Genomic DNA, 27,079 nt, shown 5'->3' with positions numbered 1-27,079 from the left:
TATATAATCAATGATAATAATATTTTTATATAATCTGTATTTTTATATAACCGATGGTGCAAAAGGGTGGAACGAAATGTGAAAAGATAGTTTGGGGGAAAATCATGCTATATGGGAGAAAAAGAGTTATTCCCCATCAATTGGTATTAGCCGTGAGAGAAGTGTGTAAGCTGTGTGTATATCGTTCTTTAGTGTAAAAAACGGATATGACTAAATGGCAAAAACGATTTACGCTCATGGAGGTAGCATTCAAAAATTTCGCTTTTAAGCTCGGTAAACCACCTGGATCGTGTGAACTGTTTAGAAGGATTCTCTTCTTCGCCAAGCAGAGTCTGCATCTCTTACATTAAGATAATGAAAAGTAGATGTATACTCTACCTGACGGACAAGAGAATCATTCTTAAAAAATTCACACTATCCAGGCGCTTTCCTGGATTCGAAAAGCGATATTGTGGAATTTTTGAAATTTCTGTAGCTGCTCTCATGAACACGAATTTGAAAATAACACATTCATTTCTCAGCAAAATAATTTTTCTCCAATACTACTTTTTTGCAATATTTCGTTACACCCTTATGACACCATCGAGCCAACATAGAATCTATGCCCCTCGAGTATAAAAGAGGCTACGTGCTTCCGGCCAGCATATTTGAAGAATCGTCAATATTGTCTCATGGCAATATTCGGCCCGAAACTGATTGTAACAATCCAATCAGTTCTGCGCTATAACCAGAAAAACGTTGTTTGACGACGTGTGTTTTTGGGATGGGTGTGTGTGTGTGTGTGTATGTATGTGTGGGGGTTGCGTGTGTGTATGTATGTATATGTGTGTGTGTGTGCGTGTGTGGTGTGCATACATGTATGTATACAGGTAGACAAATAGATATTTAGATATTGAGTTATATATATATATATATATATATATATATATATATATATATATATATATATATATATATATATGTGTGTATATGTATATATATATACTCGTATACACAAACATATAAATACACACACACACATACACACGCGCAATATAGCATATAAAAGCAACAACACAATAAAAAATGATTATTGTAAATAAAACATTTAAATTTGAAAAGAATTTAAACGTTTTTTAAAATAATAAGTTACAAAATAACCGAAAATATTTTCTCACCCTCCTCCCCTTGGCGAGAAATAATTTTAGAATTTCAGGAGCAGTTCATGAGTTTTCATCTGTATATCAGTAGAGTTTCATTTGATTTGAATTTTTGTGTATGCTTTTTATTGTTTTGAAACTTAACTTCTCATTTTATCAGTTTTTAAAAGTAATCCCTCTGTTAACACTTTGCACACACACACACACACACACACACACACACACACACACACACACACACACACATACACACATATATATATATATATATATACACGCATGTACACACACACACATATATATATATACATATATATATATATATACATACATACATAAATACATACATACATGCATACACAAACAAACACACACACACACATATATATATGTGCATACATACATATATATATGCCCGTATATGTATACGTGTCTGTATGTTTGAGTATGTACATGTATGCGTCTATGCATATATATTTATATGTATAAACACCTACATGTTTATATATATGCATCTATACATCTATACATGTGTACATTAAATGTATCTGCATATATATATATATATATATATATATATATATATATATATATATATATATATATATATATATATATTTATGTATATGTGTATGTGTGTATATATATATATATATATCAATTCTTAATCCACAACTATAATTTAATAATTTTTGACGACTAACGTCAGAATTATGAATATCTCACCATTTTTATTATTTTGCTTGAGCTAGCATTCATAGTTCTGGCAATAGTCTGTGTCACATTTTTATTTTCTGAAACTAAGTTTATTTTAATCTTTTTTTTTTTTAATCTTTTTTTCCTTTTTCAATTTAGGATCATTTTAACATCACAAGGCTGTTGTGTTATTATAGGCCTCAGTCTTCGTTTGAGACACCACCACAATATCTTTTTGTCCTAGAACTTTCACGTGAAACATTCCTTCCCGTTTTTTAGACAGTTCTTCTTTGGTTACCTTGGACAACTTACAACCAAACAAGATACACAATAAGCAAACTAAACCCTCGAATCCGGCTCCACCAAGAGCTATCAGAATCAGAATATCCTTCTTTTCTTTTTGGAAAGTATGTCCATCCGTTGTATGACTGACCAGTCCAAGACGTAGCAATTGGATGCTGACAACAGCAGTCACCAAAGAAACCACGGAAATGGCAATGAAGCACATGATCTGAAATAAAACAAAACAAAAAAATTAGTAAATGAAAATAGATTACATGTTACAGCAGGTAAGAATGAAAATAATTATTACAAGTATATACTGTTAAATTCTATTTTTACAAATACTTTTTCATACATCTATGACGTATACATAAACCAAGTATTGATAGAATGGTCTAACTGTGTTTTAAGTGATTATCATAACTCTTAAGAAAATGCTATTTTCTTCAGATTTTGAAATCATAATCTTTAAATAGAACTTATTATTTTAAAGTCAATTTGAAGATATAAAGGGAACATATTTGGACGAGACTAGCCACCCTGCTTGAAATCTCATCCCCTTTCCAGTCCACCTGGATATCCGTACCGAATTAGACACCAAACACTTTAACCGGCGCGTCTGTCCAGCGATTTACGATGTTGTTCGAGGTATATACTTGTCTCCCCCGTTGCCAAGCTGAGAACTCACCGACTTACCCGGATTTATTTTTGTTCATGCCATCGATGAGGGTGCCGACTATGTCCACTTTTGTAGTGACTGACACAGTTACTGTAACGTCAGTTGCATGCTCCGACATAACCCCATTATAGCTTCCAAAGTAATGGGTCGGGAGCCAGCACATATAAAAGAGACGAGAAAGTTGACGCCCGACTGATCGAGCACGTGATATGAAACGGTTTCGAGAGGTGGCCATTCAAATTTGGTAATGTGTAAGTTCCAATTTGCATTGCTATCTAGCGTATGAAAACTGGTCTGAAACTGGCTTTTTGCGCTGCTGTCAAGTGGCGATGGTCAACCCTAAAGGAAGAATTTGACTGTTTTCCATCCCTTGTGCGATGTAATGCATGAAGCGGACGTCTTCACAGAGCCTCTTTCCCATCCTCACTGAGATGTAATGCATGAGATATTGGTGGTCGCAATGGATCTGTTGAAATTCGTACACATTTGCGCTTTTCCGACCAAGCCAACCATGACAAAGGCCAACCTCATTACTACTGACATTTTGGCCAAAATCTTAAACTCTGCGTTCAGCAGGAGGCACAAGGCTTGACATTTGGGAGAAGGTGTTTACTGATTAAATCGACTCTAGTGCTTGACTCCTTATTTTATCGAATGTGGAAAGATAAAAAGCAATATTGACAGTGGCAAGACTTGAATCCAGAACGTAGAAAGCCGGAACAATTACCATAAGGTGTTAAACAGTTCTGCCAGTTCGCCTGTTTCTAACATTGACACAAGATCAGAAATGTAAGAGGAGAAGTTAGACGTTAGTCGTTTAATTTATTTTTATCAACCCAGAAAGTATGAAAGTAAAATTCACCTCGGCAGGACTTGAACACAAAAAATTGAAGCACTAACGATTCTTCCACTCTACTGATTTCAATCATTTCTGATATAAACACAAAACAAGCAATTTGGTGGGAGGAGTCGAATATATAGACCCTAATAAATGACTGGTACTTTACTTTATTAACATAGGAGGGGCGAAAGCAAAGTCGACTTCGTTGGGAGTTGAACTCAGAACTTAAATGCACGCGACTATACTTCCCAAATAGTTTTCTCTATCATTGTAGAGCATCTAATTAAATAACTGGATCACGTGCATTCACCACATGACAATTTTATGGATGGTTTCTAATTTCTTCATTTACGATGGGGTGCTGAAAAGTTCTGGCTTTGGGTAAAAGAAAATATACAGGAAGATCATTCATTTATTGCAGTGATCCTTCAGTTTTTCTAAGCCCCGTAAGGTTTGGTCCTCTAACCTGGCCTTTCACCGTACCTTGAAAGCCAGGAACATTTCAGTACCCCCTCATATAGATATATTTCTAAAAATTACACATTTGGAAGTAAAAGGCCCAAGTTTCATGAAGCAAGACGTTATGTTATTGACTCTCTATTACTCGGTAGGTGCCTTTACAAAAAAAAAAAAAAATAAAAGAGAGAGAGAGAAATATTTTCAAATTTAAACAAATAAGAGGATGGAAATCTAGTTAAATTTTTTCCTATTTTAATGTTTCAACTAAATTTCATTACTTTTTATTTTAACATTTATTTTTATTTTTCTTGCTTTACCTCTTTTTTACAAATTGTAACAGAAAAGGGATAGAAAGAAAAGGCCAGCCTTTGTTTTCATTATATTGTATTAGTTGCAAGTTCGGTGCCGAAGATATATGGCACCGAAATGCATTCTTAGAATTAATTTTCTTGTAACAATAGGCATTACGAAAGAAAAACACTGAGATACATGCACAAATATACTCTCATACATACATACATACATACATGCACACGCACACATATATGTGTGTGTGTGTGGTAAGCATGTCTTGTGTGTTGGCTGGAAGAAAAATCCCAACAAGTCCTAGCAAAAAATAAATGAATAAATAAATAAAAAGAAAGAAAGAAAAGGAAAGGAAAAGGCTGAAATAAAAAGAAAGAAAGAAGAAATATATGTAGGAAAAGATCTAATTTTGACACGATCAATTGTGAAATCTATTCGTCTGATAAAAAAAAAATCATTAGAAAAGAGACAAACTGTAATGTATGTATATTGAAATAAATAAATACTGAAATAAATAAACAAACAAACAAGGATGGGAAGATATGGACATCACAGGAGAAATGAAGTAAAACGAAGAAATGAAAATGTGAAATTTTGTAAAATTTCTCATTAGAATAATGATTTTTAACATAGGCACAAAGCCTGATAATTTAAGAGCAGAATAAAGTAGGAAACAAGTACCATTTATGTACTGGTGTACGTAAATAGTACTTTGTTTCATTCACCCAAGAAGAACTTTATTACAAAGTCGCCTTCGAGTGGATGTGAACTCAGAAATTACAGTAGCAAACTGAATACGGTAAAACCTTCTGAACAACATTTATTTATTCTACCATCAAAACGAGTTACATGTTTAGATCATGAGAAATATGGTTTTGTGACGTTCATGTCTATTCCAAAAACCATCACTTGGTTGTGTGAAGTAAAATGACTTCAAATGAGAATCAAAACTTACAGAACCTGTTTAGTACGAGCTACGATTAGGCAAGTGGGCTCCCGTTCGATTCCCGGTACTGGAGTCACATTCTGTCCTTAGACAAGGCACTTCATGTTGCTTCAGTCCATTCAGCTGGCGAAAGCGAGTATTAAGACTGACACAGCACGTGGTCAATGACAATTTAGTACGGTAGAGCTAACAAGTCAGTGGTACAAAAACCTTCACGCATAAAGAGGAATGTATCCAGCAGCGGTTTGCCATATCCTGTGTTTACTTTTAACTCGAATTCTATAAGATCACTATTTTTAAAGGTAAGGGTAAACCCAACTAAATCACATACAATGTTTTCAGAATTAGTTCATGCCAATGTCCAAACTAATTATGGACCGAACAACCAATAGTAATTCGCATGTTGTCATCGTGTTGCTTCAGTACTACTAACTGATTACACTACTGGCGGAAGTCTAATTTAAAGTTCTATTGGAGATAACGAAGAACAGGATCGAACGGAGAACATGGTCGAACGGAGAACATGGTCGAACGGAGAACATGGTCGAACGGAGAACATGATTGATGATGCCGAGATTTGACAAACAGGCAGTTTACAGTATTTTCAAGAACTTTTAGAACAAAATATTTGACATTCCGTTGCATATGTTTAACTAAGCATCCTTATCAGATGATACAGGCCAGTTCAAGAAAAGTTTTATAGGCATGCACTTTTGCAGACAAACGTGCTTCACCATCTTCTGAAGAAGGTGATGCACGTTTTCTTTTATCGGTGGCAGAAAAGACTGCATAACCATTATTTTTTTTTTTCAAAAGAATAGGTCGGAGTTTTGCGCAAAAGTAACCGATACAATAGTCAATCCAAACATGAACAAGCAAGAAAAAACAACAACGCAAGGACGTGGAATAAGTACAGTGTTATTGGACGCTCAGGAAAGGGAAGAAAAGAAAGAGGATTTCACGTTTTGAGCGGAGCTCTTCATCAGAAATATAGAAAAAAAATTCAAAGACAGAGAAAGAAAATCGCCAACAAGCGGCCACATATTGAAGTACAATAGTGCTGTATGTTGGTGACCTTGACCATCTATTTTTATATGTCACAGTTAGTCATCGACCTAACGGGTAAGAGTAAACGTATGTTTCGTACACTTAGCAAACTCTCGAAAGTTAAACAATTATAGATTTAGTAAGTCAACAGGTTTGTGTAAAATTCTGTTATATATTTTTAAAAGACTTTTCTAAAGTTGCAACAGTCCTACGGGGAGATTTGCTTGAGTTGTACACAATGTGAAGGGTCGTACCGGCGTTTCAAATCAGCAAGAACAGATCATCCGACGAAGATAAACTCTAATCTAGATAACCGTTAACAGCAACGGACGATGATTACATTGCCAAAGTGTGTACTATGATCTGTGAAAATCGTCTCCTGACTTTCCACAAAGTTCCTGAAGAAATATGCATTTATAAAAAGTTTGTATTACATGATTTTAAAAGATAATTTGAAGATGCATCATCTTGCTTTAAAATCTGTGCCGAGCCGATTGACAGAAGAACGAAAATAGAATCGAGTCATTAGTCACAGCTATGTGATGGTTCAAATACTGATGGAAACTTTCTGAAACATAGGTGTACGTTTATATTATCGAAACTTAATTGCTGGTGCCACAGTGGATTGGATAGCCATCGCCGAGATCATAAAACATTATTTCAGAGTTGCTAAAATATGCAAGTTATGTTGATCGCCATTTTTTTATTCGTACGGTGTCGTTCATCCATAATCTGTTGCAAGTGATCAGATGATGATGAATCAGTTTTACTCGGAAGTCTCGGAACATTTGAGAGAGGGATGAAACATGGACTGTTAGGATTTGGCTCCAGTGAACTTATTATTCCAAAACAAAAAAGTTGTCGAATCGAGACGAAAGAAGGGAGAAAGAGAGAGATGAAGAGTAAGAGAGGGAAAGACAGACGGACAAACAGACAAAGAGTTGTCCGACACACACACACACACACACACACACACACACACACAGAAAATGGAAACAAGTAAGAAGTAGGAAAAGAAACAGGGAAAGAAAAATAGTGAGAGAGAGAGAGAGTAATAAAGAGAACTAGCAAAAGACAGAAAAACACCCAAAGAGAAACAGAGAAACACGAGGGGGACGAAAGAAACAAGAAAAGGAGGGGAAATGTTGATAAAAATAAACAAAGGTTAAGGAAGTAGGAGGGGGGGGATTATATCGGGATGATAGTTGGGGTTGGTGAAGACAATCGCAGTAAATAGATAACAGCCTTGAAGCAAATGATAACTGAAGAATTACTATAGCAGAGAACCAGACGGTGTTGGTTGATTGTGAAAGTGGTAGTGGTGGTGGTGGTGGTGGTGGCTGCTACTGTCTGTAGTGATGATGATGATGGCGGTGTTGGTGTCTGCGGATACTGATATAGATGGCGTCTGTCTATAGTAGTGATATATGTACTGATGGTGCTAGTTGTGTCTAGACTGGTGTTGTTTCGATGGTGGTGTGTGATGATGTATGGGTATTTACTGTTGCAATGGTTTCACAGTGGTGGTAGTCGTGCTGCCTGTGGTAGTGTAAGTAAAAGTGTTGTCGGTTGTGATGGGGTCACAAGAAAAGGTTATGGTGGCTTGTTGTCGGTATTGTTATTGTAGTGGTGATGGTTTTGAGTAAAAGTAGTGGTGCGGTTTGTTGTTTGACCATAGCTGAGTCCCACCCGCGTAGATCTACATCAAGAGGCAATCCGGCCATGACTATCCACTCATTTTTCGATGTACATAAAACCCAATATCTCGTTATCGAATATGACAGTGGAGTGTTTTGAAGAAGGCTGAGCTGCTATTTCTAGGAAGTAGAGCTATCTCACAAAAGTTCCTTAGTGGTTGCGACAAAGTGATGGTGATGATAGCAGAGATGTGATAGACACAAAGGTGATGTTGGTACTGGTTGTGATGGTGGAGGTGGTGGTGGCAGTGGTGGTAGTGGTGACGGTGGTGGTGCTCGCGATGGAGATGGGTGACAGTGGTAATGGTGGTGGATTTGGCTCGGTGGTGATGGTGGTGCTGAAGCTGCTGATGTTAAAGAAAGTGGCAGGTGTGAGCGATGGCGGTGACGTAAGTTACAATGTTACGGGAAGGGTTGGTATCTGTGCATGGTGGTGGAGAAGGAACGGACGGAGAAAATAGTTCAATGAAGGAGAATAAAAAGGAGGAGAGGATGGGGGGGGGACAGTGGGAAAGAGAATAAATGATATATAGAGGCGGAAGGGAGATCGATAAATCAATATAGAAACTGGATGGTTTACTGTTGATTTTGTGGTTGCATAGTGGTTGCGGCGGTGACGGTGATGGTGGGGGAACATGGTGGTAGTTATGTAGCAATGGGAAGAGTGGGCTGGCGTTGTGGAGGGGTAGGGAAGATCCGAAAACACACATGTAAACATATACACACATGCACACACACATATGTATGTATATATATATATATATATATATATATATATATATATATATATATATATATATATATATGCATCTATGATTGTGTACACACGTATGGGCGTGTATATGTACATTAAAGAATTACTGCGTTATGTATGTTAGAGACAAAGTTTGTATGTCAGTTTGAGTTTGTGTGAATGTGTATGTATTCTAAAATAACTGTGGATGTTTTCTTCTGTGATTTTGAATGTGACAGGGCAGATGGTAATGGTGGGGGTGGTATCATTATTATTATCATTATTATTATTATTATTATTATTATTATTATTGAGTGAGAGAAAAAGTGCATGCCATTAAAATGATACTGGGGTAAAATATGCGAAGCCCAATATACCCATCTTGACTACCCGTGTGATAAGGGTACACCAGGCATATGCGTGAGACGTGGTGGTCTCATATCAAGATAAACAGCGCATGACCTTGCAGGTGGGGCCCAGTTAGAACTTTTCTCAGGTCGATTAGCCCATCCCGCTCAAAATAAGGCTTGATTAAGGATGTTGAAAGAAACACCCATGTTTCCAGAGGTTAATAATTCAAACCCCCAAAGAATTCCTCTCAACACATGGCTATAATGCTCCCCCACTACTTCTGCTCGAGATCAGAGATGCACATATTGTCAGCCACTGAGGAACATGCTCAACTGGCTATGGTCGAACAACTGATAAGTAAATCTGTGGTACTGAGTAGAATATTTGCTGTAGCCCATCTTTTATACCAAGACAAAACATGTATATGATAACACTTCGAATCAGTGAGAACCAGTGTCTGGTACTGCATCAGGACGTTTATTACCATTTATTATCATTATTATTATCAGTACTATTGTTATGTTATTATTATTATTGTTATTATTATTATTATTATTATTTTATGTTTAACTTTTGTTTTGCATTTGTACAAGTTGGATCCAAGTCTCACCCAGAGACCTCAAGAGACAACAAGTTAGAAGTTCATGTAGGTGTTATGCCTAGGGTACCATATATTTGGATTTGTACAGTTTTGTTCAAGTGAATGTTTAAGAAACCATAAGAAAATTATGTTTGCTTTAAAATTTGAGATCACATAGACAGTATTTTACGTAGGATATGGGCAGTTCCCATGAGCACTATCTTTTGGACTTCAGCCATTTTGGGGTTTCCTGGTATCTGAGCTAGGTAGTAATCAGCCCGTTTCGCTGTCATTCCCAGGGCACCTATGACAATAGGTATTGTTTTCGTCTTCAGATTCCACATTTTGCTAATTTCTATTTCAAGATCTTTATATTTGCTCAGTTTTTGGTAGGTCTTGACAGATACGTTTATATCAATTGGGACAGTCATATCAATGAGGAGGCATGATTTTTGTCTGAAGTCTTTCAGTATGATGTCTGGCCTATTTGCGTCTATCTTTCTGTCAGTTTGAATGGTGAAGTTCCAGAGGAGTGCAATGTGATCATTTTCAAGTACTGGGGGTGGTTTGTGTTCCCACCAGTTTTTATCATGGGGCAAGTCCAGGTTTTTGCATATTACCCAGTGAATATATTGTGCAGCTCTATCATGCCTGTTGAGATACTCTGTAGGCGCAAGCAGACTGCACATGGAGACAACATGATCGATGGTCTCATTTTGTTGTTGGCATATACGACATAATGGGGAGCTGCCGTTCTTTAATATGTTGGCCTGGTAGTTCTTTGTAGGTAGGCATTGATCTTGGGCTGCTATGATAAACCCCTCTGTTTCTGATTTCAATCCAGAGGCCATTAACCATTGGTGGGTAAGGGCTTTGTCAATATCTGCATTATTCGCTCTCTTTGGGTATTTGCCATTGAGAGGTTTTCCATGCCATTTTTCAGTCATAATAGCTAAGGCAGCAATTTTAGCACGGGTTTTCAAGCGCTTAGCTTTTTCTGTAGGTGTTTCTAGTTCGTCTAATTCTTGAATTTGTTGCAATTGGAATTCACTTAGATATTCCTTTGCCTGTTTTGTTACTGAGTAAGATGCTTTCTTGCTTTCATATTTTAAGACAAGTTTTAGCATCCAGTCCTCAGAGTTTTTCATATAGGTGTCTAGGCCAATTGTGGCTACCTTCATTGATAATGCCAGCTGTAGTAGTCCTCGACCTCCCTCTTTTCTTGGCAGATAAAGACGTTCTATATCTGCCTTAGGGTGGTGCATTCTATGCATTGTCAACAGTTTTCGTATTTTTCTGTCAACATTACATATTTCAGTAATTGACCAGTTAACGATGTTGAAACTGTAAGTCACGACTGGTATGGCTAGAGCATTGATCGCTTCGATCCTGTTTCTCGCGTTCAGCTCTGTCTTCAGTATTGCTCTCACCCTGCGATAACATTCTCTTCTGATCCTTTCCCTCATCACTGAGTGCTTGATATTGTCCCCTTCAATTACCCCTAGGTATTTGTAGCTCTCCGCTGGTTCTAACTCTTTTATGACATTTTGCTGGTCAAGGTTCACATTAGATGTGTTTGTCATTTTTCCTTTGATAAAGATAGCTTTTGCACATTTATCAAGGCCAAATTGCATCCTGATGTCATCACTGAATTGTTTAACAATCGCTAGTAGGCCTTTGAGTTGTTGGTCATTTTTTGCAAAGAGCTTTAAATCATCCATGTAAATGAGATGATTTATATTTTTATCAAATATTTTATAACCATACTGTGCATCATTGAGCAATTTTGAGAGCGGTATTAGGGCTAGACAGAAGAGGAGTGGTGATAGTGAGTCACCCTGGAAAATGCCACATGAAATTCTTACATCTCCAGCATTTAGAGATTCATTGTCATTGTTCAACATCAGTGTGGTTCTCCATGATCTCATACTTACAGATAAAAAGTTTCGCAGAGTAGGAGCTATTTTATACATTTCCAGACATTTCCTAATCCAGCTATGTGGTAGGCTATCAAAGGCCTTTTTATAGTCTATCCAGGCTATTGACAAGTTTTTGTGTCGCTTGTGACAATCTTCTAAGATCATCTTATTGATGAGTAGCTGATCTTTACAACCATAAGATCCACGTTTACATCCCTTTTGCTCATTAGGGAATATGCTACTTTCTATTAAAAAACTATAGGTGTACTCGGTTAGGACAGATGTTAGCGTCTTATACATTGTTGTTAAGCAGGTTATGGGGCGATAATTTTTTGGTTCGTTTGTTTCCTCATTTTTTGGAAGCAGGAATGTTAAACCATTAACTAGCCAAGAGGGCATCAAACTAGGATTTTGCAAAACATCGTTGTAAAGTTTTGTTAGCAGTTCATGGCTTTCTGGGAAGGCATTCAACCAGAAGTTAGGAATTTTATCCTTTCCTGGAGACTTCCATTTGCTTGACCTCCTGAGAGCAGATCTTATATCTTCTACCCTGACCCCCTCCCACTTTTGCTCCTCTAAGGAGTCTAGGTCTGTAGCTATTCTATCAATCCAAGGGGCCTTTTCATTGTGTGTTTTATCTTCTGCCCAGATTTTATTCCAAAATTCTTGCACTTCTTCTTTTGATGGGACAGACTTTATTGTTACTGGTGTTTTCCCTATCTTCCTGTAGAAATTTTTGGGGTTATTTTTGAACATGTTATTATCTCGGAAGAATTTAACACGCTTTTCATACCTTGCTATGCGGGCAGCTTTAGCACATACCTTTTGCTTGATGGTTTCTATGGTGGCATCAATGTCAACTATGGTTTTCATGTTATATTTTTTCTTTAGTTTTTGGGTCTTTGTAGGTTTGATACTCTTGTCAAATTTAAGGTTTTTCAAACATTCTATGTCAGATCTAAGCAGCTTAATTTGGTGTTGAATGCGTTCTTGCCAAGAAGGCTTTTTGTGGGAGTGTTGTCTTTTTCTAATCTTTTCACCACATAGAATCGTTGAGATTCTTGCGGATGCATAGTACAGGTGGTTGAGATCTGTAATATCAACATCATTAGCTGAAATTATATCCTTAAGTGCAAGGCGGATTTTACCAATTATTTTCAGGTTTTGGTTAGAATTGCGAATTTTGGGGAGAGTGTCGCGTTCATTCATACTAGTTTCTTTAATTTTCAGCCATTCAATCATGATTTGATTTTTTAGATCATGTAGTTCTGTTGCGTCGATTTCTGTATGACTTCCTTCATCTATTTGATTTTCACCTGCCTTAGTGTTTATGGTTGGTTCAGAGAGTATTTTATTTTGCCTATCAGTTACCTTAACTCTTTCAATTATTACTGTATTTTCATCAGCCTTGGGCTGGTTTATAATTATTTCCTCTGTAGTATCTTCTTTAGCTGCAGTTTCATTCTTTTTATCCTTTACTGCTTGCTTAATTTGGTCAATCTCTATTTCAGTTAGTAATTTTTTTTTTATAATGTTTCTTCTGACGTTGGCAAGTTTATTACTGTCTATGTAGGGTCTTACTGCAAGGTGTTTCTGTCTCCAGTTTAAGTAGGTTTGTACAGTATTAGATTTATCTGTAGGGAAATATATGGCACGGTAGAAGGCTCTAAGAACTTCTTTATTATCTTCCCTAGACCATTTTTCATTCTTTATCTTTTGGTTATTTGATGACGAGCATGGATGGCCATCTGTTGGAATATTCCGGTTGTGGGGTACTTCCAGCTCCTGTGTGTCGGGAAGATTTGAACCAGTAGCAGATTTCTCGTCTCGGATCTGGTTCATTATCCGAGTAAGTGGTCCTTTATAATCCGGTCTATGACCATTGCGGTTTATATTTTGTTTTATTAACAGTGAGGCATAACAAGCTTCGACGTTGACGCTAGGGGACGGATCTGTCTGTTTAGGGTAAGTTTTTTGAGACAACACCGTCTCCGAGCTTTCGTGACGTAGCTTCTTAAGGCTAGCAGATCTATTTCGAGTGAGTGGCCCTTTGTGATTCGGTCGATAACCACTCTGGTTTGTGATCTGCCTTGTTATCATTGAGGCATGACGAGCTTTGGCGTTATTATTATTATTATTATTATTATTATTATTATTATTATTATTATTATTATTCAGTAGTCTTATTTTGGTCACGTGCTTTCACTGCACTACCGAGCGCAGCTCTGTGTGCCTTGGATATGTGCTGTGGTTTGTTGTGGTGCTCTGATTTTCACTGTATTGAAAGTGTTTTACATGGGTGTGTGGAGGCGCAATGGCCCAGTGGTTAGGGCAGCGGACTCGCGGTCATAGGATCGCGGTTTCGATTCCCAGACCGGGCGTTGTGAGTGTTTATTGAGTGAAAACACCTAAAGCTCCACGAGGCTCCGGCAGGGGATGGTGGCGAACCCTGCTGTTCTCATTCACCACAACTTTCTCTCACTCTTACTTCCTGTTTCAGTTGTACCTGTAATTCAAAGGGCCAGCCTTGTCACACTGTGTCACGTTGAATATCCCTGAGAACAACGTTAAGGGTACACGTGTCTGTGGAGTGCTCAGCCACTTCCGCGTTAATTTCACGAGCAGTCTGTTCCGTTGATCGGATCAACTGGAACCCTCGACGTCGTAAGCGACGGAGTGCCAACACACACACACACATGGGTGTGTGCGGTGCCTAGTAGAGCTATTTTTTGTATGTTATACATACTTGTAAGTCCTGGTGTTCCTGTTATATATTTATCTGAATGTTTTTCATCATACCTAATGCGCCCACTATGATAAGAATTGTTTCTATTTTAGGCTCCACATTCAAGTTAGCTCTATTTCCAGATCTTTGTTATTTGAAAGTTTCTCTGTTTCTTTTGGAGAAACATTGTCATCTGTCGGGATTGATACATCGATTAGAAGGCATTTTTTGCTTGATGATCTCTGACAACTCCATCCGGCCTATTGGCCTTAACTTCTCTATTATTATTATTATTATTATTATTATTATTATTATTATTATTATTATTATTATTATTATTATTATTATTATTATTATCATTCAGTAGTTTTATTTTTATAACGTGCTTTCACTTCACTACCGAGCGCAGCTCTGTGCGCCTTGGGTATGTGCTGTGGTTTGCTGTGATGCTCTTATGGTTACTGTATTGAAAGTGCTTTGCGTAGGATGTGTGCAGTGCCCAGTATTGCAATTTTCTGTATGTTATATATATTTGTAAGTCCTGGTGTTTTTGTTATGTATTTGTCTGAATATTTTTTTATTATACCTAAGGCACCTACTATGATAGGAATTGTTTCTGTTTTTAGATTCCACATTCGAGTTACCTCTATTTCCAGGTCTTTGTATTTTGAAAGTTTTTCCATTTCTTTTTATTATTATTATTATTATCATTATCATTATCATCATCATCATCATCATCATCATCATCATCATCATCATCATCATCATCATCATCACTATTATTATTATTATTATTATTATTATTATTATTATTATTATTATTATTATTATTATTATTATTATTAAGGCGATGAGCTGGTAGAATTGTTAGCACGCCGTGCACAATACTTTGCAGTTTTTCGTCAGTCTTTATGTTCTGAGTTCAAATTTCGCCGAGGTCGACTATGCCCTTCATCTTTTCGGGACCGATAAATTAAATACGAGTGAAACGCTGGGGTCGATGTAACCGACTAGTCCCCTTCCCCCAAATTTCAGGCCTTGTACATTCAGTAGAAGGGATTATTATTATTATTATCATTATTTTTATTATTATTATTTTTATTATTGTTATTGTTTTTTATCACAGGTTTTGGTGGAGCTCTTGAAGTTTTGCATGCGCAGCGGGCTCGCTACCTACAGCCTAGAAATTTGAGTCAACTGAGGTCTTCAAGGAGTGCTTCTCTAAAGATATTACGAATCGTATTTGCAGAGAAACCGTTAAATATGCCGCACAAAAGTGAGATTTGCAGTTTACTTTGTCCGTAGAGGATATTTACAAGTATTTTGGAATTCTTCTATTGTCGGTCTACAATAAACTACCTCGCAGAAGAATGTACTGGGAGACTAGATCCGATTCAAACAACCATTTAGTTAGTCATGCAATGTCTAGAAACAGGTTTGAGAAAATACACCAATACCTGCATTTCAACGAGAACAATAAACTCGATCCTTGTTTAGATTTTGCCGAAATAGAAGCATTATAATTTTATGGATTCTTTTCTGCTGCATTCAGAGGAACGTTTCTCTACTGGAATTTACAAGACAATTAGTTACTGCATTGCTTGCTGTACTAGATTTAGAAAAGAAAAGAGTAGTACGTCCTAAAACAATGAAGCAAGTTCCGCAAATGGCACGATTCGATAACAGAAACCACCTTGTCAGCAAAATTGAAACTCAAAGGCTATGCGCAGCTTGTGGAAAATGCACCAAATTTATTAGCATCAAATGCAATGTAGGCCTACATCCTGACACATGCTTTCTTCATTTTCATCAATAAATGAGATTCCTCTTAGAAATATTATATTTACTTGTCATTAGAAATTTTTTGTAAAACAAATAAATGAGATTAAATTTTTTTTTTACTTCGTCCTTATTTTAAAATGTTAACCCTACTTGCACAGCGTATGATATATCATACGGATCTAAAAACCACTTTATTTTGTTGTGAACTTCTAAAATACATAAAAGTATACAACGTATTTGAATGTAACAAAAAATTTAAAATTTTTATTTCGGGCATTAATGGATTAAGAGGGTTGTATTTATTTCTTTTCGCCTTCCTTCTTGAATATTCGTGGGTCAAAGGAGCATGCAACATCAACGGTACTCAGTAATGCTATTTTCTGTATGTTATATATACTTGTAATTACTGGTGTTTTTGTTATGTAATATTCTATCTAGGCTATCGACAAGTTTTTGTGTTGTTTATGACAATCTTCCAAGATCATCTTATTGATGAGTAGCTGATCTTTACAACCATAGGACCCACATTTACATCCTCTTTGCTCATTAAGGAATATGCCACTTTCTGTTAAAAGACTAAAGGTATATTCAGTCAAGACAGATGTTAGTATTTTATACATTGTAGCTAAGCATGTTATGGGTCTATAATTTTTTGGTTCATTTGGAAGTAGGAATGTTAAACCATTGACTACTCAAGAGGAAATTATACTAGGTCGTTGCAAAACATTGTTGTAAAGTTATTTGTTAACAGTTCATGGCTCTTTGGGAAGGCTTTCAATCAGAAGTTAGGAATTTTATCCTTTCTTGGATACTCCCATTTGCTTGACCTCCAGAAAGCAGTTCTTACATCTACCTTGATACCCTCCCTTTTGCTCTTCTAAGGAGTCTAGGTCTGTAGATATTCTATCACTCCAAGGGGCATTTTTATTGTGTGTTTTTTCTTCGGCCCAAATTTTATTTCAAAATTCCTGCACTTCTTTTGATGGGCCAGACTTTACTGTAGCTGGTATTTTCCATATCTTCCTGTAAAAATTTTGGGGTTATGTTTGTAGGTGTTGTCCTTGAAGAATCTAACGCGCTTTTCATATCTTTCTATGCAGGTAGCTTTAGCACATACCTTTTGCTTAATGGTTTCTATGGTGGTATCGATGTCAAGTATGGCTTACATATATTCTTTCTTTAATTTTCAGATTTTTGTTGGTTTGATAGTCCTGTCAAACTTAAGGTTTTTTTAAACATTCTATGTCAGACCTAAGTAGCTGAATTTGGTATTCAATACGCTCTTGCCAAGTAGGCTTTTTGTAGGAATGTTGTCGCTTTCTAATCTTTTCACCACATAGAATCGTTGAGATTTTCGCGGATACATAGTACAGGTGGTTGAGATCTGTAATATCAACATCATTAGCTGAAATTATATCCTTAAGTGCAAGGCGGATTTTACCAAATTACTCTCAGGCTTTGATTAGAAATGCGAATTTTGGGGAGAGTGTCGCGTTCATTCATACTGGTTTCTTTAATTTTCAGCCATTCAATCATGATTTGAATTTTTAGATCATGTAGTTCTGTTGGGTCAATTTCTGTGTGACTCTCTTCATCTATTTGATTTTCATCTGCCTTAGTGTTTATGGTTGGTTCAGAGAGTATTTCACTTTGCTTATCAGTTATATTAACTCTTTCAGTCATTATTGTATTTTCATCAGACCTGGGTTGGTCTATAATTATTTCCCCTGTAGTATCTTCTTTAGCTGCAACTTCGTTCCTTTTATCCATTACTGATTGTTTAATTTGGTCAGTAATTTCTTTTTCACAATGTTTCTTCTGAGGTTGGCAAGTCTGTTACTGTCTATGTAGGGTCTTACTTCAAGGTGTTTCTATCTCCAGTTTAAGTAGGTTTGTACAGTTTTCGATTTATTTGTGGGGAAATACATGGCATGATAGAAGGCCTTAAGAATTTCTTTATTATCTCCCCTAGACTATTTTTCATTCTTTTTCTTTTGATTGTTTGATGACGACCATCTGTTGGACGACCATCTGTTGGACGACCATCTGTTGGACGACCATCTGGTTGTGGGGTACTTCCAGCTCCTGTGTTTCGGGAAGATTTGAACCAGTAACGGATTTTTCGTACCCAATCTGGTTCATTACTCGAGTACTCGACCCTTGGTGATGCGTGTATGTGTCCTGTAAATTTCACGTAGTTGTGTAAGCATTGGGATGTATGTGTAGTCCTATGGGTATTAAAATGTATATATGATTCTGTAGACATTCGAGTGTATGTGTAATTAATCAATTTATGCATTTACTGTTTTGTTCCATATATATTTTATAATTTGTAAAACTTTCCGATGTTGATTTCGCACGTTTCGTACATGTTTCACTGAGACATCGTGCATAGATTGATGATGATGATGATGATGATGATGAAGTCATTGGATATTCCTCTAGAAAGTGACCAAAGAATGGATTTTCATTGACAAAGAATGTACCTGCAGATCAGAACATTTTGAAATCAGACAACGAGGAAGCCGAAAGGTATCAAGATCTAACGTATGAAGTGGATCGCATTCACAAAACCTCAAGAGCAAGTGTGATACACATCGTGATATTACACAAGAAACCAAATAATAAAAAAAAACTGGCATGAGAATTTGGAAATGCCAAGACATCATTGGAAGTTAGCAGCCATACTCAGAACAGCGCATGTGCTGAAAGATGTGTGCAGGAAGTAGCTGGGCATTGCAGTTTGAGAGAGGGAGCAAGTGGATTACATCGGCTCATCATAATCATCATCATCCTCATCATCATCATCGTCATTATTCCTTCGTAACACAGTGTAGGTAAAAATACAACGGAGTCTTTAGTTATCCGTCAAGTCACGACAAGGACCCCAGACAGATAATACGTTCCTTAAGATGTGTGCTGTATCCAATAAGGCTGCTTTTTGCAAGCCATCAATTTTGCATGGGACTTCTAGTTACTTTAAGAAGTCTTGAAGTTTCAATGGCATTGAGCCCAACGCTCCGATCACCATTCGTATCACTTTTACATTACACTCCCGCATTCCATACAGTCTTGCCATTTCCATTTTCAATTCGGAGTACTTGGTGATTTTTTTCAACCTCTTTACTCACAACATTCATGTCATATCAAATATTATTATTATTATTATTATTATTATTATTATTATTATTATTATTATTATTATTATTATTATTGCAGATGTTATAACTTTCAGTTTCATGTTAAAAGCGGTAATCATCCGATAGCTTTGATTCGAGTTAAGACTTTCGAATGACGGTTTTATTACAGTTTCCTTTATACATGACAGTCCGTTATTAATATCAGGTTAGACTTGTGCATGCTCAATGATCAGTAGAAGATGATGTCAACCAGCAGATTTATGCACATGCTTATACGTTCATTACACATAAACATACGCATTCATGCGTATGTTATCAATTCAAATTCTACGGGTATTGACTTTTCCTTTGATGCCAGTTGTATCGTGAAAGCAAACATTATTTCACTTTAGAAGACACCTTTCTAGCAAAATGGTCCCTGTTTCAGGTCAAATAAACTAATCTGTATGTATATAGATATATGTAATTAATTATCAAATGGTTTCTGCCTCAGGCCAAATCAATCAATATGGACGCAGTATATGTGAATAATTATCAAAATATTTGTATAGCAAAATATACAGTCATTCAAAAGTCTGATCAGAATTAATATAAGCCGGTTAAAACCCGAGATCAGTTGAGCTTCTTAAGAATACATCTTTTGTCCCCTTCTCTCAAACCCTCCCTCACACCTCCCACATACTCACAACATCCTTGGCCAAACTCCTCATTAAATTCATTGAACCACTCCACTGTAGTCTGTAGATGACTTCTACAGTTCAGAGGCACCAAGATAGCAGGGCTGCTGTTCTATTATTCATTCGGCCGGCCTCTCGGACTACTCTGGGTAGTTAAACGGATAAACAAAAGGGGAGTTATCGTTATATTGTGCCACTTACAGAACAATGCTAAACCTATGATAATGAAATTTTTGTATAGCTATCTGTGTGTGTGTATGTATGTATGTATGTATGTATATATGTATGTACTACGTACGCATACACATGGGGGTCACCGGAAAAGAAGTGCAAAAGTGGTCATAACTCTTATTAACCAGCCCATTGGTAATTCAGCTCTTCTTCTAGAGCATTGGTTCTCAAGCAGGGTCCTTATAATACTTGGGAGTCCATATAAGAGTTTTTAATAAAAATTTGTAACTTCTACAATGCATAAAATATTTTAACAATATTTTAAATTCAATTTCTTATGGCATTTAATTATAAAGATATAGTACAATATTTTAAACATCGAATAGCTATGAGAGCCCCCTCGAGTAAAACAGAAATCTAAGGGGTCCATAGGTAAACAAATGGTTGAGGACCACAGCTCTAGAGTAAGTCTTATTCCTTCACTTTTTTAATGCAAACATATAAAGGGGTTATAGCAGAAGCAACGTACCGTCATGTAGTCCTTGACGATGAGTTGTACAGATGAAGAAGTTTAAAGAAGGTAAACAAGCATTGAAGACAAACTACACAGTGGAAGACAATTGGTTGCGAGCACTGATACGGAACAATTTATTTGCGTAGACAAGCGAGAGCTTGCTGCACAACTGGACTATTGTCACAATGCATCACAGAATTTGGCAAAGATTTTAGACAACAGAAAGTATGCACTAAATGCGTATCTCAGAAGCTGGAACCTGATTTGAAGAGATGCCTGTTCTGGGCTGCTGGAAGTGTTTCAAGCCAATGAAAACACATTTTTTTCTAGTCTAGCGATAAGAGATGACACGCGAAATTATATATATGATTCGGAAATGAAATCCTAGTCCATAGAATATCGTCAAACCGCTTTCTCAAGACTTAAAATTGTTCCAGAGTCAGGGATTAGTCACTATTTTATGGGTTTTTTTTGGAACTGGATGCACCTTGATCGGCGAGCGTCACATTGAGATATTCAAAAGCCTTACAGAAGCTATGAGAATGAAAATACCAAATAAGATTCTGAAAACGAAACATCCCATGATATTATTCACCATGACAAAGTGTGACTACAGATATTTTTGGTAAAAAACCAGGCAACTGGCAAACCGGGGTAGTCCATGGCGCCCCATCTACCATATAGCCTGGATATAGTGGGATATACTATCCTGGGACTTTCACCTTTTCAATCTAATGATTTCGAGGTCAATGATTTGATGATACAGAAGAAGTGAACGTAGCTGTGAAGAGGTAGATCCAACAGAGCACACCTGAATTTAATTAGAAGCGAATTTAAGCGGTGAGCCCAACGATGGTGTAAATACTTCACTTGTGATGGAGACTCTGTTAGGTAGAACTTTTATGTAGTAAAAGAGTAGCTGTACCAAACAACATGCGCAATTTGGAACATCTGTGTCATTTAATAAAAATGTTATGTCTACCTTGTATCATTTCTTGGACACGCCAAGTGTATGTAGAAACATACATCAATAGTTTATATGAATGCTTTTAATTTCATAGCTGTCTGGTTAAGAAGCTTACTTCCCAACCATGCGGTCTGCGGTCTTGGGACTAGTACAACTGCAAGACACTCCTGGGCAATGAGTGGATATGGTTAAGGCAAACTGAAAGAAGCCTATCGATTATACATACATACATATATATATATATATATATATATATATATATATATATATATATATATATATATATATATATATATATATATATATATATATATACTTGTATATGGTGCGTTTTGTGAATTTATGGAAATGTATCCCACAGAACAACAAATTTTTTAAAATGGAGATGTTAAAATTTAAAAGAATTTTAATACATGCATACGATCGTTTCAAACAGTGATATTAAAACATACAAATTCATGGTAGAATAGTTAAATTATTTTGATTAAATTAACTATATATCACTGTTCTCCTCACTGCAAGAAGTATAAACAAAATTTTATTATTACAGAGGACTTAATCCAGAAAAAAGCAGAAAATAATTTCGGATATACATATTTATCTTTAAGAAAACTTACGAGCATCATAATAAAGGATGTGAGTCTAGTTATGTATAAACTAAGGCAACTAACGGTTATTTAAAAATATAAGTGTAAAAGGTATTATGAGACGTTCCCTCTGTAGAAGAGTAAGTGGATAAATAATTCAAATTCCAAATAAGTCATGTATGAAAGGAAGTTTAACATAACAGTCCAACTGGTAATGCTTATTAACCAGCCCATTGGAAAAGCGTAGTTATGTTTGAATTATAAACAATATTATGTATGGTATGTATTTTAAAAAAATGTGCGTTAGAATGAAATTAAACTAGTGAATGTACTACACAGGAAGCTTCTAGAATGCAACGAAAACAAATATTAGAGGTAGAAATATTTAAAGAGCTATGTAAGATGGAGTAGTGTTAGTGTGAGAACTAATATTCGTTTGTATGCATAAGATATACGGAAAAATGTTTTTTATAGGAAATTAGTTGTTAATATTACAGTTAGAGATAGTAAATACTTGCTGTAGCTAAAAATGTTAAAAAGAGCGTTCAGAGGTTTAGTTAGATGTAATAAATTGAAAGTAACAATGTAGAGGAGATAATATAGCTAGGAAAAGAAGTTTAAATTATGAGTATCGATATGTATAATGCATATAAATAAAAGTGTATAAATAAAAGTGTGAGGTAAGAAGCTAGCTTGGCATAAAGTGAGAGGGAAATATATAGTAATATAATGTAAGTAAAAAATATTAAAGTAATAAAAGGTTATTTTGCATTATGAATACAAGAAAAAAAATTTTCATTACTAGTGGGTGCACATAAGTATACAGAATATACAAAATAATTCATATATAATGTCATAAAAAAATCTTATAAGGGGAAAGATTTTTTTTAGTGTATACTAATACGTTATTATAGGACATATCTGCAGAATAGTACACGTAGAAGTAGGCATTCTAGTTGTTTTACAAGTTGTTTTATTTGAGGGGGTACATGAAGGAGAGGACACTGTACAAAAATAAGTAAGTATACTCATACCGGTGCAAAGAGAGAGAGAAAGAAAAAAAAAGGTAAACGGATGTAGAATATAATTATAGTTGCCCATACATATAAAAAATGTTGATATACATATATATATATATATATATATACATATATACATATATATATATATTTGCATATATGAATATATAGTGGTATATATATATCTATATATATATATCTATATATATATATATGTGTGTGTGTATGTGTGTGTGTGTGTGTGTGTGGAACATACGTATATGTGCACAGGTTCATATTAAAAATACATATTAGTGGTAACATATAATTAATAAGCATACAATAATAATAATAATAATAATAATAATAATAATAATAATAATAATAATAATAATAATAATAATAATAATGATGATGATGATGATGATGATGATGATGATGATAGATAGATAGATAGATAGATAGATAGATAGATAGATAGATAGATAGATAGATAGATATACACGCACAATGATAAATAGGATCTATATCTAGAAATGTTGTAGGGAAGTTGGACACGAAGAAGTATTAATGTTTGCATATATCAGCTGTAAAATATAGTTAAATATCAGGCAGATTGTCAAGTAACATAAAACATAACTAATTAAAATACTTATTAATTAAAATAAGTAAGTGGAGGGTGGTTTGTTAAGTACATATTATGCAAATAAGTAAATTACAAAAAAATAGGCATATTATATACTAAGGGAAGACATAAAAATATATTGAGAGAAAGGGAGGTGTAGGAAGATTTGGAGAAAATGTTAGCCCAATATAAGGTAGGTCATATAATTATTAGAGAGGAGAGTTAGATAAAAAATATGTATCAATATAGTATAAGATAAAATGCAGTAAAAGATGTGCAGAGGCTGTGATGATTAATAATCCAATTCCATAGAAAGAGTTAATACATAGAGATATTTTTAAAAAGATAGAGATATAAAAAAGAAAATGTTATTTAAAAAATTAAAGTGAGGGGGGGGAATATTATTTAAGATTAATAAAAAGGAATTTGGTCATGTGCATACATGAAAAAACTTTTTCATCTCTAGTGTTAACCAGATGTCCATTCATTCTCATTATATTGTAGCTTTCTTCCAAACATAACCTACAGAATTTGTTATTATATTTGTAAGATGGAGCAGAAAATAGGATTTTCCAAGATATTGAGTAATCGTTGTCTTTTCTGGGATCATTAAAGGAAGATCTATGATTATTAATTCTTGATTTTATAGAAGTTTTCGTGCAACCAATGTGTATATATATATATATATATATATATATATATATATATATATATATATATATATATATATATATATATATATATATACAGAGAGAGAGAGAGAGAGAGAGAGAGAGAGAGAGAGAGAGAGAGAGAGAGAGAGAGAGAGAGAGGGAGGGGGAGAGAGAGAGAGAGAGAGAGAGAAGTTATGAGCAATAATGTTTGCTTGATGTAATACTTCTTTCATTTAACAATTTCTATCTACTTCACAAGTATTTGGGTCTCTGCAATTACAATTTAAATTATGGGTGGTACTATGTTGTTATGTCTATATTTATTATGGATAATGGAGTTTTGGTTATAATCGTAATGGTAGCTGTTAGTTATCATCGGAGTTGCTAGGTATATTGGATGAATTGTTTTTATTATAAAATAGGTTCAGTTTCTTATTGTTAAGAGGAGAGATTATCCTAAAAATGTTTGGAGAGACTGAAAATCCAAATCTGAGTTTTTTGTTATTAGATATTTTTGCATATTTGGAGTTTTTAAAGTTTTTATTAATTATATTTCTAATGGATCTAATAAAATTAGATTTTAGATGTTTGGCAAAAGGTATTATGATCCAAGTAGTATTATTGTTGTTTTCTTTATTAGAGTGATGGGTTATATTTTGGGAGCTATCTATTCTTATACATGGTATTGGTTTCTTTTTTGTCAATTTTATTTCTGGCTGTATTAATATAATTTCTGTGGTTATGTGTATTATTGGATGGATTAGGTGAGATGAGATTATTTTCATTTTTTATGTTTATTGGTTTAATGTTCTTATTTTTATCTATAATTAAGTGTTTTTGGCGTTTATTTTCAGTATTCTTGGTTTTTTTGTATTATTATTAGTGTAGTTAGTGATTTGTGAATTGTTAAAATTAATATTAGTTTTTCTTTTAGTAAAGTTTTGGTTATTGTGCTGGTATTGATTAAGTTTATTAGTATGTTTATTGTGGTTGTGAATTCTGCGTCTATTGCTAATGTTGTGTTGATGACTATTATAGAGAGTTTCTATTTTGTTATCGGGGTGTACTAATTCATCAGTTGATTTAGGTTCACTAATATCGTCTATGTTGTTCATATGAAGATAAATTTTGGTATTATTAGTATTGATGTTGTCATTTTTATTGTACTTAATTTAATTATTCTAACATGAATTTGCATCTTTTAATATCATTGTTTGAAACGATTGTATGCATGTATTAATATTCTTTCAAATTTTAACATCTTCTCTTCTCTATTTTTAACAAATTTGTTTAGTTCTAAGAGATACCTTTCCAAAAATTCATATAACACACCGTATACAAGTATCAGTTTCATATTCTCAAACTTACGACAATAAGCTACTAGCAAAATATAAAGAATCTTTATTAGAAATCGTTTTTTGGAATCCTCCAAAATATAAGGACGAAATACATTTCAACCTTTTCACACACACACACACACACACACACACACACACACACACACACACATATATATATATATATATATATATATATATATAGGTAAGCAGAGTTAGCGGTTGGAATAACAGACTAAAAGATAATAATATCCGTTCTTACTATCGGTATCATTTACCTATGCTATCCCTGGGTATGGCTGTACAAGCACACTATGCTCATAGGGTAAAGGTAACAACAGAATAAACAGGAATTTATCAGGAATCAAATTTAAATACGTAGAAAATTGACTAGCATCGGTTGATTATTTCATAATACAAAACATGACATAACATTTCTTACGGCCGTTTCTGCTGCCAATGTCAGTCGGTGCTTACGAAAGAAATTCCGAAAATAATATTCGCCATCTTCATAGCACATTCGATTTAGTACATGGGTTTCATCAGAGTGAATATAAATGCATAAAATAAAATAAACAAAGGGAAGAGGAAAGAACAGGGCCTCGAGATGAGGCCATAAGGCACAATCTATTAGAATTCCTGTTTTACTTTAGTACTAATTTTATTTCACTACTATTTACACACCCTGGTTCCCCTTTATAAAGAGATACCTCATAAATATTTCCCTAGATCATTGCAAGTTCACCCTTTTGCCTATCGACTTCAAGCTCCACGCTGCAAGATGGCATGATTCTAATATGTTGAGCCTTCTGGCCTCATGTCGGGGCCCTGTTCTTTCCTCTTCCTTCTTCCCTTAATTCATTTTATTTTATGCATTTGCATTCACTCTGATGAAGCTTCTTATACTGGATCGAATGTGCTATGAAGATGGCAAATATTATTTTCGGAATTTCTTTCGTAAGCACCGACTGACATTGGCAGCAGAAACCCTATATATAGAGTTGGCCAAAAGTCACTTGAGAGTAAATCAAAATTCCATAAATATTTAATATTCTATTTTATTTACTCATTCCAATTATGAATGTCTAGTAATTGGATGCTGTGAGTTAAAGTCACCCTTTTATTTTTCAAAATTTGTCTATTTATTAGCGAAGTATCATATAGAATAATTTTTTGTTTTAATTTTGGAATTAAATGGTTTTGGTTTACTGTCAGGTCACTTTTGACC

The 27,079-nt window shown here is 35.0% G+C and overlaps 1 protein-coding gene across 2 annotated transcripts in view; it reads right to left on the bottom strand.

Annotated features, from left to right (window-relative positions):
- The window catches only part of LOC106873950 (transmembrane protein 196-like), a 272,654-nt gene that overhangs the window by 41,246 nt on the left and 204,329 nt on the right, over positions 1 to 27,079 (bottom strand). Inside the window, exon 3 of one of the 2 annotated variants that reach the window (XR_008265170.2) lies at positions 1,866 to 2,346. Coding sequence is in view for 1 of the 2 variants with exons in the window: in XM_052971698.2 (XP_052827658.1) it covers positions 2,008 to 2,346 (339 nt within the window). In the remaining variant the exon portion in view is untranslated. Of the gene's footprint in view, positions 1 to 1,755; positions 2,347 to 27,079 lie in introns of those variants that run through there. The other variant, XM_052971698.2, reaches the window with a different exon arrangement.

This window comes from Octopus bimaculoides, chromosome 11 (assembly GCF_046866305.1).
Source record: "Octopus bimaculoides isolate indiv1 chromosome 11, ASM4686630v1, whole genome shotgun sequence".
Lineage (NCBI taxonomy): Eukaryota > Metazoa > Mollusca > Cephalopoda > Octopoda > Octopodidae > Octopus > Octopus bimaculoides.
Note: the sequence above shows the minus strand (reverse complement) of the source record. Positions and strands in the feature narration are given on the sequence as shown.